The sequence below is a fragment of the Drosophila ficusphila genome, unplaced genomic scaffold (assembly GCF_018152265.1).
Source record: "Drosophila ficusphila isolate 14025-0441.05 unplaced genomic scaffold, ASM1815226v1 contig_106, whole genome shotgun sequence".
NCBI lineage: Eukaryota > Metazoa > Arthropoda > Insecta > Diptera > Drosophilidae > Drosophila > Drosophila ficusphila.
The window spans coordinates 12,391,712-12,409,614 of NW_025063993.1; the positions used below are offsets into that span (position 1 = coordinate 12,391,712).

General features: G+C 41.8%; 2 protein-coding genes across 4 annotated transcripts in view; one reads left to right on the forward strand and one right to left on the reverse strand.

Annotated features, from left to right (window-relative positions):
• LOC108093106 (protein vein) overlaps positions 1–17,903 on the forward strand; it is a 35,656-nt gene that overhangs the window by 13,451 nt on the left and 4,302 nt on the right. For all 3 annotated transcript variants that reach the window (XM_017193046.2, XM_017193044.2, XM_017193045.2), the window contains exons 2-4: positions 17,095–17,272; positions 17,348–17,475; positions 17,696–17,810. In XM_017193046.2, coding sequence (XP_017048535.1) covers positions 17,095–17,272; positions 17,348–17,475; positions 17,696–17,810 — 421 coding nt within the window. The remainder of the gene's footprint in view (positions 1–17,094; positions 17,273–17,347; positions 17,476–17,695; positions 17,811–17,903) is intronic.
• On the reverse strand, positions 13,801–14,806 carry LOC108093107 (bax inhibitor 1-like). Its single transcript, XM_017193048.2, has one exon. It carries the CDS (start codon positions 14,713–14,715, stop codon positions 13,963–13,965), a length of 753 nt encoding a protein of 250 aa, XP_017048537.1. The 5' UTR covers positions 14,716–14,806; the 3' UTR covers positions 13,801–13,962.

A 17,903-nucleotide genomic window follows, 5' to 3' on the forward strand; every position in this document is an offset into this window, starting at 1 on the left:
TTATGCTATAATTTCTGGCATGCAGCCGACGAGCGAAGCAGCAGCAGCAACATCAATTCAATTTGCATCCAGTGCCCTCCGGCTGGTCGATCATCTGGCCAGGATCTGCGATAAGCCGTCGCCTTTGATTGGGAATCCAGTCGGCAGTCGGCAGTCCAGTTGGCCAGTTGGCGGACTCAGCAGCAAGTAAAGGCCGCGATCTTAAGTACCGGCCAATTTAGTTGCAGTCCAGTGGACACGTGCCCATCTCGCCTCTTGTCTTTATGCCTCCATATCCAGTCGGTTGGGAAAATATTGCGGCAGTAAACAGTTAACGGCATTTGATAACTGTTTCACGCTTTTGGGTTCGCAATTAAGCCGGATGGCATAGAAACTTTTGATCGTTTCATAGACCATAAAGTTGCCTCGACACGCTCTCACCCGACAAACGTCAAATGACGACGACGACACATCAAATGTAAGGGCAACAGTGCGTATGAGCAATGCAGGAGGGGTGGAGGTATTTATATAAATACAAAACTATTTAAATTGGGATCATAAATAATTGTGATTGTTATGGCATAAAACATTATAAACTTTATAACACTATAAAGGTTTATTCTACAAAATAAATTTAAATAAATTATTACATAAAATACGCTCTATACTACAGCTTCTTAAGATTCTGAAATTATTACAAATTCATATATGGATTTATGACTTTTTATTGTGTGAAAGAGATTTATTATTTTTTATAAACAAATTAAACTTTTTATTAGTAATTGCTTAATATACGTGATCACTTATTAAGCTAGAATTTTCTTTAGAACTGTAACTACTTTACTATAAAAGGATTAACATTCTTTTGAAACAAGTATGTCTTTCAAATGTAATCCGTGCCCCCAACAAGAGCTTCTGAACCATTATTTTTCGCTTGCTCATTGATCGTTTGACCAAGCCAAGATTTTCCAAACAATTTTCGTTTGTTTATTTATTTCGACATTAGTTAATGCGTTTATAATGCGCAAAGGAAGCCGGGGAGCAACAATGACCAGGGTATTTTATGCGTTGCTTTTGGCCGTTGGTTGTTGGTTGTTGGCGCCTGCTGAACAATTGAGGGGCAATTCCCACGCTGCGTATGAAATAAATTCCCCAGCTGAAATTGTGCGCACAACTCTTTACATTTTAATGATGCCACCGCGCACTGGGCGAAACTTTGAAGCAGCCGCGCCGATTCGCTGCCGAGTCATTTACTTGTTGTCGAGCGCCCCATTATAAATCTGCTAGCCAGCCTATGACAGTTTTGCTTTTGTTTTTTTTATTGTTTTTGTTATTGTTATTGTTTTTGTTTCGCCTGTTTTGCTTTACTTGTTTCTGTATCATTTTCCTCGTGCGTTTTCTTGTTGGCATAAGAAATAAAATCACCGAATCACACACCAAAATGTGGTTTCTGGGGGCCATTGCTCGACTGTCTGACGCCTGACGTGACTGCAAATGAGCGGATCCGAATGTAGGAGACAAAATCGGAGACAGATAAACCACTATAGCCATGGTATGTGGGTGCTGACGGTTAAAGATCGAAAGATACGCAACGCCAGCCTTTGTTATCGCGACTATCACTCGGAGATAACTTTCCTGGAAATGTGCGAACTTTACGCCCATGACGTAGTTATGTTTCGGATGCTCTTCCGATAAAAAAAAACCCACTGAGTAATGCTGACTGCCTTAACTTTTGGCAAGAAGTAGTTCCCCTTTTGGTAAAAATAGAAATACAGCTTCGTTTGGGGTATTTTCCCGAGAAATGACAATAGTCGTTATCAAAAACATATGGTGAAATCAATAATGGGTAATTAAATGATTGAAAACCCTTAAATATTTAAACGGTTTGAAACTGCACACTTAATTGGATATTTTATACAGTTTTTCATTTACTTAAATATATAGTTTTACATGTGCATGCCATTACCATTTTAATTTAGTTGAACAGATCGTTAGTAGATGACTATCTCGCCTCGTTATTTATTGACAACGAGTGTCGCGTAATGATCGTAATTTTTGATGATAACCAAAGGTGCCTTCTGCCCCGTTTTCCCTCCGTAAATATCCTACCTTTCCCCCAGCGAACTGGGATCTCGATCGCGGAACGATTACCCGATGTGAAGTGGCCACTTTCGAGTAGCGATTACCCAGGCGGCGTGCAACTACCGGGTTGAAGTTGCAGTTGCTCTTGTTGCAGTTGCTGCTGTTGCTGTTGCAGCTGCAGCTGTTGTTGCTACTGCCGTTGCCGCTGCAGTTGATGTTGCCAGACGCATCGCATCTTTATTTAGACACAAAAATGTTGCATGTTTCGCGCTTTTCACCAAATGCGCTCGCCGATCCACATTATTATGCAAAGAGGGTTGCACTATTTACCCAAAAATGGCCGTGGCTAATGATGATGATTGGCCGGCAAAAGAAGAGGAGCGAAGCGGAGTTGCACTTGGCAGTGCCAGCAACAACAACAATAGCAACAGCAACAACAACCGCAACGACAACGACAACTTGTTGCTGCCGTGCAGCAATCTTTGGGCTGCAAATGTTGCCAGCGTTTGTTTATATGTCAATGGCAATTAGTTATCGTATTTATTGTTTATGGAACTCAATGGGGCTTTGTTTTGCTTCCTGCTGCTCGAAAACATGTCTAAATATTTGGCTATATTTTTGAATTTAAGCTTTTTCCAGAACAATCGAAACTTAAGACTAATTAAATTCCGTAAACAGAGAGCGAAGAAAAAGAGAGATAGAAATTTTCAAATGACGAAATATTTATTTGAAATCTTTCATGTTTCATAAATTTATGTGCAATTTATTTTTAAACAACAACCGTCGACGGCGCGACGACAACGTCTGACAAGTCGAAAGGGGAGAAAGACCCTGATGTGGACACCCTTCGCCCTTCGGCTCCCTCGGAATTTCCCCTGCAGACACAAAAGTGTGCCTAATTAGAGCTGCAACAACCAGAAGGAAGATCTTTCCGTGGCGCCACGACTAGAAAAGTAAAGCGAGACATATAAGAAGAGACTATATATGCATATATATACTTCAATATATATATGAAAAGCGGGGAGCGAAGAGATCAAAGGGCTGCGGCTGTGGTTGGCGCCCTGTCGGCCTCGATTGCGAAAAAACAAAACAAGCCAGACGGAGAAAAAACCGAGAACCGAAAATCGAGAAGTCGAGAAATCGAGAAATCAAAGGGCAGCCAGCCAGCCACCCACTCACCTGGGTTTTCCCATCCCAAATCAATCAGTGATTCAGCCTTTCGGCCAGTGATACATATAATTACAGGTGTTGAAAACAAACAAACGAGAGCAACCTTCTCTCGGGGGTGTCGTTATCAACAAAAGGAAAGAGGAAAGATCTCTTGGGGGGTTGGAAAGTCAGTCTGGCAGTCTGGGGAGTCTTGGGAGTCTTTGGGAGTCTTGGGAGTCTTTGGGAGTCTGGGGAACTGATATGAAAGCAATTAGCAGCAGCGACTTGGCAACCAGCTGGCTTTTTTCCACAGAATTTGTCAAGCTGTGACTTTGATCTGCGGAAATGTTCGGCAGCAACAACTTTGAATTTGATTTGAAAATGCAGCCGCACCTCCGCCCAAAACGAAACTAAAAAAAAAAAGTGAAGAAAAAAAAATCGAAAAACAAGCAGCAGCAGCAAAAGCAGCAGCAGGGTCTTTTCTTATTTATAGCCACAATTTTTATGCTCCATTTCAATGGGCCCGCGGAGGAGGGGATCGGGAATCGGGGATCGGTTGAGTTGAGCGGGCCGTCGTCGCCCCTTTGAAGATTGTGTGCTGTGGGGCAGCCGCCACCCCCTCTAACCACTTGATTGCACTTTTCGCAGCATAAAATATACATTTATGTGCGTCTGCAATCGGCCAAACAAAACAAAAAAAAAATAACAACAAAATACGAACAGCAACAGCAACAACAACAAAAGCCAGCCACACACACACACACTCATTCCGATCGAGAGCAGAAAACTATATAAAATTGATTTCCCCACCCGCACACAATCGACGGGCCGACAATGAAGCGCCATTGAAGCGCAACCAAATTAATCTTTCAACGACAATTACAATTAATTATAAACGCCCCCGCCGGCTGCTCCGCACCAACAACTATGCTACACTCGTCCAGCTCACAAAAGCCTTAGAATTTCCCAAAAAAATTAGAGTAGGAAAAAATAAGAATCCAATTGGCTTGCTGAAGTGCCTTTGTATGTGTGTTCACCAGCGTGTATGTGTGTGTGTGTGTGTGTAGCGACAGCTGGTGGCCACCACGTCTGGCGTTTGAATTTGGCCCAAACAAGCCAACAAGACGAAGCTCAAATGATCTTACCAATTGTTAAGAGCTTAGAAAAAATCATGGAATTTAAAGGCAGCTTATAAAAAATTGCCTTGAAATGCTATGCATTTAATAGAAGTTTTAATTACTAATACTAGTCAACAATAAATGTGATTAAATTGACAGAAAACATAAAAATCAGCTTTAGAAGTTCGCTAACATTTTAAAAATATTTTAAGCAAAACTTTTGCATACACAGGTTAGCTTCTAATGCAATTTGTACCCGTATATTGTATTTAGTTTATTTTGTGCAGTTATTTAAATGGGATTAAAAAAATGTAGGTTTTTTTTACTTAAACTCTCTTAAATAAAGACTTACACCATAGATTGGATTATTTCTGTGAGCGTATATGTAAACATTTTCTCGGCTGGTGTTTTAATTTTCATCTGTCTAGCGCTCGGCCCCATACACAAAGCACCATCAAGTCAGATCCGAATCCGAATCGGAGTCCGTATCTGTATCTGTATCCATTCCATCCATCGGTCCATCTATCTTCTATCTATCAGTCTCGGCGTTCGCCTAATTACGAAAAGATGAAAGCGCTGTTTGTGGGCCAGCGTCCGTCCATGTGGGGCCCACCCACCCGAATCATCCACCATCCAAAACAACACCTAGGTGAGTTGGTGGATCGGTCTATTCGGTGGTTCGGTTGTTCGGTGGTGGAGCGACGGGATCCCTTGTGAGACGAGGGAGGGGCTGACCCACCGACTGCGCCGCCTGTTAACGGCAGCTACTTAATTTCGTATTAATAAACATCACAAATTTTGTAATAGTTTGGTACTTTATTTATTTATTTTCTATTTTACGGCCGGGGGGTGGCCATCGCATGGCGGCAAACATTCTGATTTCGGATCTCTGATCTCTGGCATCTTTGAGAACTCTTTTCATCGATGGCAGGCGATTTCTTTTCGCAACAACAAAATTTACACACTCAAATGATTGACGGACGGCGATCGACCCAAGTTGTTTAAACAAATCTCGTTGATTCTCTTGGCTAGTTGTGCAATTTGGATGTTCGTTGAAATCGGGCAACAATGTTGATTCCGTTTCGAATTTGGATATTGACTTTGGTTTTCGTCTGGGTGTGGAAACCTTTTGGGACTGAATTTATTCAGCCGTAACTATTTCGAGTGGGGCAATGGGTTCTAAATCAGTGTAAATTTGAATCAATTCAAAATCTCGTTTTGGTTATCGAATTTTCAACACATCGTTAACATTCGGAAATGGTAGATAGAGATTACTTATTACTGAAAAAACTTTATGAGGAAAAGCTATTAACAAATTGTTAGGAAAACTATTTTGATTATTCTTTCAAAGAAATGGTAAACAATGGGAATTCCGAAAAAATAAATAGCAAACTACAAATTGAACTAAAAATGGGAGATTCCAATTATTATTCTTTGGCATTCAAACCAAATAATTATACCAGGAGTTCCCCAGAAAAATTCTAAACTATTTTGCCAGACCAAAGACCTGCTGTTAATACAAATTAGATAAGCCGAATCTAATCTCATAATAATAATGAACTGTGATAACGAATGGCCTTGCCGCCCACTTAACGCCTGCAGTTAAATGAACTGCAAATGGGAATTCGCGGAAAAAATAGCCATAAGACAAGCCCGAATGCAGAAGAGCACAAGGCTGACAGGGCCATAAATATTTCGACGGCCAAAACAGAGGCAGAAGCCGAGTGTAAACAGAAAGTGTTCCGAAAGATGGATTTATTAAGAGCTCAATAAGTAAATACATTAATGGAAAATGCAGCAGGGTAAATGCGAAGCCCATTTTCCGCCACTGCAATAATAGGGCATGCAAATACATATAATTGTCCGGATTTTCCCCCAATATATATACTATATCTATATATAAGTATGTATGTGTTTGGGATAAGTATAGATATTTGCGCAGATTGTTGCCGTCTGCCGAATGGCTTCCAAGAATTGTGGGCGTGGCAGTTTGCCGCCGTCGCTGATGATGAGTGTTGATATTTAGCTGGAAGAGCCAGCGAATCATGGCCAACAGAGAGCCGCCGGCTCGTTACGTCATCGCCGCTGTTCAATGGTGCGTATGATTAATTTCGTTTGCGGTCTGTTTTCCACTTTAGTTTTTCACCCAACTGACTGGTGGAAAAGTGCAACTGCAACCGGCAACCAGCAACTGCTGAGAAGTTCCCACAAATAGCTGAAGTTCACTTTTGGTTGCTCTTGCCTTGCTTTTCTCCAGGCATTTTCACATTTTCCACTCGACGTTGTTGTTGTTGTTGTTTTAGTGGTTGTTGTTGTTACCGAAGTTGTTGCCCACTTTTGGACATTTAAGCCGCTTTTGGCGTGCGTACAACTTCAAAAGCTGCCAGTTGCTGCAGTTGCAGTTGCTGTTGCTCTGTTGCTGTTGCAGTTGCTACTTCTACTGCAGTTGCTGCTGCTGTTGTTGTTGTTGTTGGTTTTTTTTTTCCTGCTCAGCTGATTTATGCGCCCGCTTCACGAGTGTAGGCGCTTTTCATGTAATCTGGCGGGTAATCCAAGTGGCCAAAGCGTGAGAACTTTGCACACACACTCGTACCCTCGCCGTTGGCCCGGCCGACTTCCGTATCATTTGTGTTCAATCAGCGAACATGCACCAAATTTAACTGCCAGGTGCTGGATTGCCGGCTGACTTGGCCAGCTGACTTTGTGGCAGTGGGTGTGAACCGTTAAACCGTTAAAGCCCGCTCGCCGAAGGTCGTCGCTTGGCAAAAAACCAGCTGCAGCCCCACTCTCTCTTCCAAAAAAAAAAAAACAATGCGAAATAAAAAACAAAAGGTTCTGGCCGAGATTTTCTCACGCTGATAAAAGCCAGAGGGAAACTTTGAAGTTGTCGGCTCAGCAGATCAGCAGCTCTGAAACTGTGAACCTGAAGCTCTGGAACCGCTGAAGGATTCCACAGCGCTGACAAATGTCAGTCAGGCTCAAATCCCAGTACGTGTCCAAGATAAGCTCGTCATGAGGATGAGGATGAAACTGTGGATGAGGAGTCTTTGCCACCGCAACTTGCAACTTTTCCGCAACTCAACACTCCACCTTTCTCTCTCTCTCTCTCTCTTAGCTGGTAATGTGCTCATTTTCCTTTTGTGGCAATCCACCTGAAATTGGGTTAACTTCGGTTCGGTCAAGATTTTGCTCTAGATTCGCTCGCTCCGATCATAACCAGGATGATGCCGTTGATGGTGGCTTATTATTGAGTTAGCCACACAGTTTTTGCCACAGCCGCAATCATTTTGCTGGCTATTTTTAGAGCCTGCAGGGCGCGTCCCCGATCGCGATAAGCTGACAAAGACGGAGACACGCAGACACAGACGGAGCGGCCCAAAGAACGCTTAGTCATTCCACTTGTTGGCCAAGCTCACCCACGTAACTCAAAATCCAGACGAGGCCACGACTGCAACCTCCAGTTGCACTGCGGAAAAAAGATACTTTTAAATGCTGTCTTGTAATTTATAGATTTTATAAAAAGAGTGATTCATATATAAAAAATTAAAGGAATTTTGCTAAAGATTAAGGAACATTTTAGGATTTTTATTGGTGCATTTGAAATGTATAAGAATTTTTTAAGGGTTTTATGACTGTTAATTTAAAAGCTTAAAATCAATTGATTTTTATTACCATCAGCAATGTAATATAAGAGAACTTAAAAACCGACTTATGTATATCCAATATTTAATACAAATTGCGATTAATTGGTTAAAAAGTAAGTTAATTCAGTTGTGATAGAAATTTGCCATTTATGTTGAGATTCCTTTCCACATGAAAAACTTTGGAACATAACTTTTTATTAAATTCCTTCTCTTATTATACATTTAAATAGTTCAATATTTTTGTATAAACCAAACTAACTATTAAATCTAAACCTTTTTTGCTCTGTGTGGGGATGGGCTGGCAGCGTTCAGCACAAAAATGTCGTCGGGGGAAATTGATCGATTTAAAAAGAATTAAGATCATCGGCCACGTTTTGCGTCCTCATCCTGACTCACTGACTTAGTGAACGACTAAGCCGGCAGCTCCATCTGCATCTGCATTTGCGGCGAGTGCAACTTAATTATGGTTTGTTTATTCTGCAGCTGCCTTGCCTCCTCCCTTGCCTCCTTGCCCCGCCGTGTGGCAGTATTGCCAGTGTATTTTTTGTTCCCCCGGCTGGGAGGTGCGCTTTGTCATTGCCAAACAATTGCAGTCAGTCGTCGCGGTCTTGGCCCGATGGCTTGGCTCTTGGCTCTGTGGGTCTCCTCGGGTCTCTTTGGGTCTCTGTTGGCCCCTTTGGTCTGCGGTCTGCCCTGATGGCTATCAGCAATCAGGCGCTTTGTGCGCCAGCCATCCGAGCCCAAAAGCCTGATGAGCAGAAGCTGAAGCCGAAGCCCGAGAATCGGCGGCCGAAGAGGGAAAGCAATTTCGAAGTGAACTTCTGCAAGTTGCAATTTTCGATTTGCATTAATCAAACAAAGTCGTAAAAATAATACGAACAGAAATGCTCGCTGCAGACGATAACAGATAAGACCGGGATTTCGATGACAGTCAGCGTGACAAAGAGTGAGGAGCACAAAGCAAACTATCTTAACCTTGGGCGCTTGTAGACACCCACTGGATTGCATTCGGAAAATATCACACGCCGTCGGCAAGGGCAGAAAAAAATACCCAAGATGTTTGTGCATGAGCACTGGAAAAAAAGAGTAAAGAGATACAAAAAAAATATCTTAAAATCTTAAGAAAATTACTTACTTAAGTCTGTAAAACGATTGTTTTGTTTTAAATTGTTTAACATTTTTAAAACTAGATATTTAAAACTTAAATATTTTTTTCCTATATTAGAAGTTTAGACTATTTTCTTTAAATAAAAAGTATCATAAATCTAATCAAAGAGTGATAAAAATTAGTTGTCGCTTCTGTTTGATTTGCAATCAACGCATTTCCAAGATGTTAGTCATCTCAGATTGCCGGAGTTATGTGATATGACAATGCACATTCGAATCGCATATCACGTTTGGCTAATCTAATGGCGCCTCTCTGCCATTGATAAATAAAGTGACTCACTTGAATGGAATACGCTATTAATTCGAGTTGAAGCACCGAGCATAAGCGGAGTATCCAACTCAGAAATCAGAAATCCAAAGACAAACACCGGCAGTTTTTCCTTACACCGCCCCTTTTTGGGCTTATCGGCTTTATCACTGCCGCATTGTTTGGATTCACACGCCCCCAACAGAAAGGGGGAAAACACAACAAAGGCAAACAAACAAACAAACAAAACAACAAGCTGAAAATATGCACAGCGAGAAATACTTGATGAGAGCGGGACAAATTTACATAGAATCGCAGCACAAATATTTGCATAACATTTTGACAGTTTCGTGAAAAACATGCCAAGAGGTGGTCCCAAACAATCACACCAACAATAACCGTATAGCTATAGCTATATCCATAGGAATAACAATAACAATAACAGTAAAAATAACAATATAGATAGTAACAGGAGCGGAAAAGGCGGTAGGAAACATTAGTGTCAACAACTCCCGACGACGTCATCTGTCACAAACTGTTGACGCATCTCCATCACGTGCACCGTGGAAAGTTTGGCTTTGCGTTTGGGTTACGCTGCCATCGAGATGAGGAATTTATCAGAAAACGCCAGCAGATTGTAAATCGGCAGTAAAGCAGGGGTTTTCGGAATGGGAGCAGATAAGGCGAAGATTTAAGGAGGTCAAGCTGGCTAACCTTGATCGTATATTGCCTAGATAATGTCTTTGATAATGAAGATCAAAATTATAAGAATTGTATAAGAAAAAGTAAGTGGGGTGTAGTGGGTTTTAAACTGTTAAAAGTTGTCAAATTTATACGAGAATATCTTTTTAGATCCCAAACAGCTTGAATTATTTTATTAATAATATTCTAGGAAATTATTTAAATATATGTAAGCATAGGTATGCATATACACATCATAGAGAAATATTAGTCAAGCTAAACGTTTTGCTGATTGCTCATCGTCTTTATATGTAGGCAATAAAATAAATATCCCATTAAATAAATCTGCTAAAGTCTAGTGGATTTGTGAATGCATAGAAGATGTTTGTCTAGACCATTTATTTGGGAAACTCTGTGTGTGAAAACATGAAATAAATATTTTTGTAACCACACGAGCATGCGGTAATTATTGGCACTTTATTACACTCATGACAAATAAATATGAGCTTGTACTTATGTTGACAAATTGCCATTCAGGATATAATTAAGTACCTTCAAACCCGAATTCATACACTGCGGTAAAAGATTCCCATTAATTTACGACTTTGCCTTATCTTAAACGGCAGCTGCGGAATTAGCGTTTTAATTACCACCCGCATTAGCCAAAAAAACGAAACAGTGGCAACAGCTGACTCGGTGATAAGCCAACTGCCAAGACAGCGTTTTCGGGGGGCATTAGTCAGAGGAACGTGAGAAAGTCTGGCCCGGTGATAAGAATAATGCGAGTATAATGCCGATTCGGGAGGTTGGAGATCGCCGATCTGGTTTGGCACAACAGCTGGGCGCACAGAAGCCAAAAAAAGCGAGAAAAAAAAAAAGAAAAGCGAGACGGGCAAAAAAGAAAAAAGGGAAATGAAAATAGAGCAGCGGCAAACAAAGAAAGCCAGCCAAATAAACAAAACAAATGCGCTATAAAAAAGAGGTAGACAGAATAGAACTGAGAACCGAGAACCGAGAATCGAGAATCGAGCAGAGATCCGCAGCGAAGTGAAGTGAAGCGAATTTGTTGGCATTTAGCGGCCGAAACTGAGGCAACAACGACAATTGATGCCGATGATCTTCGCTCACTTGACTTAATTAAACGCAACAGTCTGCCGTCTGCCGTCTGTCGTCTGCTGACTATGGGTAAAAATAATACATGTGAAAGGGGAAGTTCAAATCGCCCGAAAGGGGCGTGTTAGCTATATAGAGTATATCTGTGGGGTCGGAAGACTACCGCTTATCGCTTATCTAAGCGAGATTACCAGATTTCAACTCCCCCTATGAAAATGCGCTTTATTCTGGATTCAGGCAGCTTCCATTTGCTACTCGGTTAGGAGATTTTCCCCCTCTTCACACAAAACACAAAACGAAATGCTTCTTGTTATTGCTGCTGTCTCTCTATTTGCTTGAGTTGTCAGCGCCAGCGACAAAAACGTGGAAAGTCAGCGCTTCAAAGGAAATCACATTGCGTATACGCAATGTGCAAATAAACAAGACGACAACGCGAAAAAAACCAGAAGGGAAGGGAAGGGAAGGGTAGGGAAGACAAGAATATCGCAAACAAACATGGAAAAATCGACATCGACCAAATGGCGACAACGTTGCTGCTATTTTGCCTAGTTTTATTAGTTCTGCCGGCATTTTGGCCACACGTGCCAGCCATCCATTCAGCCATCTCCCATATAGCCATCCCATATAGCCATCTATTTAGACCCATTTCCATCCCATTTTCCCTCGGCCAACTCACAAATCGCGAAAATCTTTTTGCACAGCCTACATATTCTTTGACTTTCCCGTCTTGTGTTTTGCGAAAAGCAACGACATCATTCGCCAGTTTGTTGCTGTTTTATTCGAAATGAATCGGAAAATGTTTCCCATGTTTGCTTGGCTATTGGAACTTTGGTTTATGCTGGCATATCGAATTTCCTATTGGAATGTCTTCAAAAATGCTTTTAAATGTTTCTTGTTTTATTTTACTTTGCATATTTCTATTGATTCAATATTATACACACAAATTTCAGTAGCAATCATATAAGTTATCAGTAAACCTTTTAAACTGCAAGAGTTACATATGAATTTGAATCCCACTTGAATTGTTAGCTCATTGACTATCTTAATGCGAACAACCTGAACCTGTTGTCGAATCGCTGGCGTTATCACACCGATAAGGGCCAATTGCATTTCACCTCAATGACAACTGCCATTGCCTAGGACAACACGGCGTATGCGCAATGCCCGCTGAAACTACCAACGTAAATGGGACACACACTTATCTCGCAGACGCAATCATGCAAATATTATCAGAGCATTAAGTGAAGTGAATTGAATTGAAGTGTCACTCCGTTGCCCCCGAAAGAGACGCGTGCTCGAATCGTAAACTTTTATCCAGACAAATAAGATAGTGAGTGTCGGGGGATATAGTACCTAAATATCACAGTACAATATAGAGTATGTGCCTGCGCACTCGTAGTATTTGTTTATGGCCCGATAAATCAGCTGGGACGTCGGAAACTCTACGCAAGAGAATCCAGCAGTGACACAATGTCGCGAGCCAATAAAAATGAATCAAAAATAATCAAATAAATAACACTCGAACGCATTCGAAATCATAAATAACCGAGTGGTCGGTCGTCGGGTAAGGAGGGAAATTTATATGAATTTTATTTTTTTGGAAAAACTTCCGCTGACAGCGGCAGCATCTCAGCATCTCGGCATCTCTTGGCAAATGTGGGTCACTCGCCGAGCTGCCAAAATAAATTGTCTTATTCGTTTTCCACTCGCTGCGAGTATTGGAAGATTATACAAATAACATATATACTCGTACATATATCCCCGCCGACTTTTGAGGGAGAAATAATAGGCGAAAAGTGCATTTCACACTGCACTGAGTTGGGTTAAACCCAAAGGGAATAATGATCCCACTGGTAATGACTATGTAAATTGTTGTCTGCCGAACGTGAATATATATATATATAGTATATAGTCACTGAATTCGCAGGCAATTTGACCCGGCAGATGGCGCCAGTCGGCGTGTCGCATGCAATTCCGCTGATTAATTCAATGCAATGCGACTTCATTTTCGCCCGACGACCTGAGCAATAACCACATGTTCACAGTTTTTTTTTACCTTCCCCACCACCTCTCCCTCCCCCTACCACCTCCCCCGCCTCCTTTCGCCGGTTATTACCCGCTTTTCTTGATGGATTTGCATGAATCATTGGCGGCAGCGTCACGCTCGAGAAGAAAAGCGCGCCGGGGCCGAAAATGAAATGCAAAAATATTATTTGAAATATGAAAAGTTATTTTAATGCTCCCTGTCGCTGTGCTGTCTGTGTGCTAAATTGGGGAGCAGGCAACGAGGCGACAACGACGACAGTTTTCCTCCGTTTTCCTTCGCTTTCCTCCTCGTTTTCCTCCTCGTTTTCTTTGGCAGCGCTTCCTTCCACAGGCGGCACTTGCGCCAGACTTTTCCGGAAGCGCGTCGCGACATCAGCCTTTTTGACGTAGGCCCTGCCCCAAAAGTTGTTGACGCACTCGACGACGCAACGCGCACCACAGGGCCAACAGAAAGAAAGGCCAATGAGCCCGGCTGGAGGCTATCCGATTTCAGTTCGATTCCTTTATCCTTTGGCTCCCAATCAATTGACATTGACAAATCAAAAGGGTATGGCAATATTGAATAGTACAGAGAAAAAAATTTAATATGCTTTTATAACGAGCAATTTATATTAATTATATATAAATATATGGGTTTCATATTAAATATTTGTGTATAAATTTAAAGCCAAATGTACACGGCAATTTTCTATTTCGTAGGCGATTAAATTTTAAAAAGATATTACTGCCAACCTTTTTAAATTTTGTCAGATCTTTTTGTTGTGGTGGTTGGCATACGGCGTTCATTCTGTTTTCGCTCCTCCCTCTGCTTCAGGATAATTAGTAAACGGCGGAAGATGTTCAGCACATCTAAGAACAGGTCCATTGCATGCTGCACTACATCTCGGTTTCCATTCCGGCACTTCACTACTATGTTTTGGGTGTCGTAGACGATGAAAGCAGCAAACACAAAAAGGCTGACGTAAAGTTCAGTCACTTCCACGAAGTAGGACTTAAATACCATATTTAAGAGACTCAGTAGGGCCATGGTAGCAATGACGCTGGCCAACATTCCGCCGAGATAAAGATATTTCCCCTGCTTGGATAGCAGAGCAACCAAAGATAGCGAAATGAAGATGGCAAAGGTGCCGGTGAGAGCCGAAAGAATTATGGCCGGATTAATGCTGCATATATTGTCAATCGGTCCAAGAGTCTGTCCGGAGCAAAATCCAAGGGCATACAGCATACTCAATCGTGTGTAGTAGTTCTTTCCGTTGTCCTTGTAGAAGATAAGACCCAGGACCAGGATCAAAGCGGCCACTACCGCCAGAGCCCCCAGATCGAGGAAGTCACGCATCTGGAGCAAGGCTCCCATCGCAGTGGCGGCGGCAGTGCTGCCCAGGACCATGTACACCTTAGACAGGTGTTTGCGCACGTACGGCTCATAACGGCCGAGGCCGTTCCTGCACGTCTGGACTCGTTCATGGATATGGTTCGCAGTCCTTGCCATTATGGTCTTTTTTTTTTTTTTTTACTTGCTTTTCCAATTTATCAGTTATCAGTTGCTTGTCGATCAAACGGAGGAGTGAATGTGAACTAAAAGGTGTAAAGTTTTGAAGCTGACTTTTGATATTATCGGCCTACTTGAGCAAAGCTGTCTTTTCTTCGTTTTCTTTTATGTATTTCACAAAATTTTCTTCACTTTCGATATATTATATATGATCATACTTTTGAGGAATAGAAGATACACACTTCTTATAAAGTTTTTTAGTTTATCTTGATTTATCATTCTGCTTACAAAATCTAAATATTGATGAAGTATACGAAATGTTAAGCTGTTTTTTTTCTGTGCAGCCAAAAAGACCAATGTCCCGAACAAAAAGCACATATTTTTAAGCGCATAATTAAGTCATAATAATAACAAGAGCGATGGAGGTGGCGGGTAAGCGGGAATCGGGAACCGGGCAATATGATATGCCAATTTTTGCTGGCTGAACCGAACTGAACACACGCAAAAGGCAAATAAAAATGTTCATCTTATTATTCTGGCTGGGATTTCTGGTTAAATCAAAGCGGTAACCGCTGAGGGGCATTTTCGGATGGGAAGGTAAATGGGAAAGGGGGAGGAGGAGGGGGGTTTGAATTGTAAAGTAGGAGCTCTGTTTTCATGACAATTGTCAACTTGTTTTGCGTGTGCCCGTGTGTTGGGTGCCTTCAATTCTTAATCGCCTTGTGTGGAGCCGTGGACACTTGTGAGTTGACGTTTCGGATCTCATCCACACAGATACGCACACACACCGCGACAGCGTGACACACAGATACACACGCTCACAAAGGCGGCTCACAATTTGGGAGCGTGAGAAAGTGGCGCGCACAATTAAAATGCTGCTTTATGGCCCGACGCTGGGCCAAACATAAATTATAAACAATAATTTATCTTTAAATATACTCAAAATGTTATAGAATAAATACACCTATATGAACATTTACACTGGGAACAAAAAACTGTCAAAGAAGCTATGATAATTTTATAAAAGAGAAAAAAAGTGATTAAAAAGCATTTAATATATTTTGAGCATGTTAAAATTCATAACTTAAGTTTAAAATTATGCTAAAGACTTTTTACAAATTAGAAAAGTCATCCTTGCATATCGCTTTCGCTCAGTGTACATTGTCAAATATAAAATCACACTCTGTATGTATTTATACATATATCCATATGGACAGCTCCGTCTGGCCACGCGATCCTCATCGCATAAATTAACATTTGCCGGGCATTAAATCAACGCAGACTTTGTAGACTGCTTGGAACTGCCTCGCCCTCATCGGATATAGATAGATATAGTACATTTCGTATTCCTTGCCAATTGCATAACGATCGGGGGTGTTTTTCTTCTCTTCTATTTTTTTCGCTGCTGTGGATGTGCACTTTTTCCTGCCACCCACCGTCGTCGGCCGAAGAAGAACCGAAATAGATCCACCGATCGATGAATGATCATGATCACCGCTGGTGAGTCACTTGGACAGCGCACGCAGGTCTCAATTAGCATGTGACGAGCACTTAGGCAACCCGGCCCCGCCCCCCAAACCCCACTAAAACCCGCCCCCGCCCACCAGACACGTGATATGTCGGCTAATTTAAGCATCGCCGGCGGGGGAGTGGCAAATCGCGCCATTCGCAAGAAGCGACACAAGTTTCATTGCCAATTTGTCGGCATTGATGAGTCAGTCTGTTGTGACTCTTTGGCATAGAATTGGGTAACTTATAGAAAATACCGCAGGCGGGGGCGAATCCATTGACAAAGTCTGCAAAAAAAAGGGAAACGTGATGGAGGTTGGGAGAAGTCATAAAAATAAGCCTGTAGATAGGAATTTTCTATTTAATCAGCTGGTATAATATTATGTCACGAAATGTGATTGCATTTAGCTTAACTACATTTCAAGGGACTAAAATGTTACTTAACAAAATCAGGTGCAATCTAAGTTAGATAATAGCTTTATAAATCGAATTCCATTTCATTGCGTTGTCAACGCAACTGCAGCAATTTTCCGCGCGTAAATCTTTCCACCTTCAAAAAAGTGCCAGACAAAAGAAAATTTTTAACGATCTCCAGGCAATTTAGACTCAACAAGTTCAAAACAGACGCGACGACGATAAAGAAAAAAAAACACAAGAGAAAATTCTCCTGGAATGCGAATTATTTCTAGTTCGCTATTTTGTTTACGGCTGTCTGCGAATCATTTAAAGTCCATAATGGCAGGTGGAAAATTTCCCAATTATCCCATCGGCTAATTTGTTAATGCTTTCGATCGATTGAAGATTGGATGGGGTGGAAATCACCGGAAAGTGAAATGCATGGCCTAATGTTCTGCCTGGTCTTTCTTACAGCACAGAACGCATCGATCACGTCGATCACCTCGATGCCGAACAACACCATCATCGAACATGGAAGGGAGCTGAGGATCGTGTGCAAGGTGTCGGGTCAGCCGCCCCCGAAGGTCACCTGGTTCAAGGACGACAAGTCCATCAATCGCAAGCGCAACGTTTACCAATTCAAGCATCACAAGTGAGTACAATCGAGGGGGTTTTCAATCAAGTAATATATCTAAAATCTTGCTTTTCCTTTTATTATCATTTGCAGAAGACGTTCCGAGCTGATCGTGCGCTCCTTCAATAGTTCCTCCGATGCGGGCAAGTACGAGTGCCGGGCCAAGAACAAAGCCAGCAAGACGATCTTCAAGCGCCGCATCATGATCAAGGCCTCTGCAGGTGAGTCTACATATAAGTTCCCCTTTTTAATTTGCTTTTTGATCTGGGGGAACACCCACGGGTGTTCGCTGTTGCAACAAACAACGCCATGTCGATGTTATGTTGTCGACCGTTTCGGAATGCTCCAATTCGTTTCTAATTTACGACTGCCTATACAAATTTTATTTATTTTAATACACGAAATCCTTGTAAATCAAATTATTTCGACCGATCGTTTCAGTTACCTTTCCGTTGGACCAGTCGCGCAGCTCGGGCACCCCCTGTCACTTCAACGAATACTGCTTCCACGGCGGCACCTGTATGATGATCACGGACCTCAACGAGGTCTTCTGCAAGTGAGTATTGCCCTTAAAGTATATACTATATGATATATCAGCATAGGAATACAACTAGCTCTCATGATAACTAGCCTTATAAAAGTTGTAGTT

What these genes read in the sequence shown, in the direction of transcription:
- LOC108093107 (XM_017193048.2), bottom strand. Translation starts at nt 14,715, where the DNA reads ATGGCAAGGACTGCGAACCATATCCATGAACGAGTCCAGACGTGCAGG.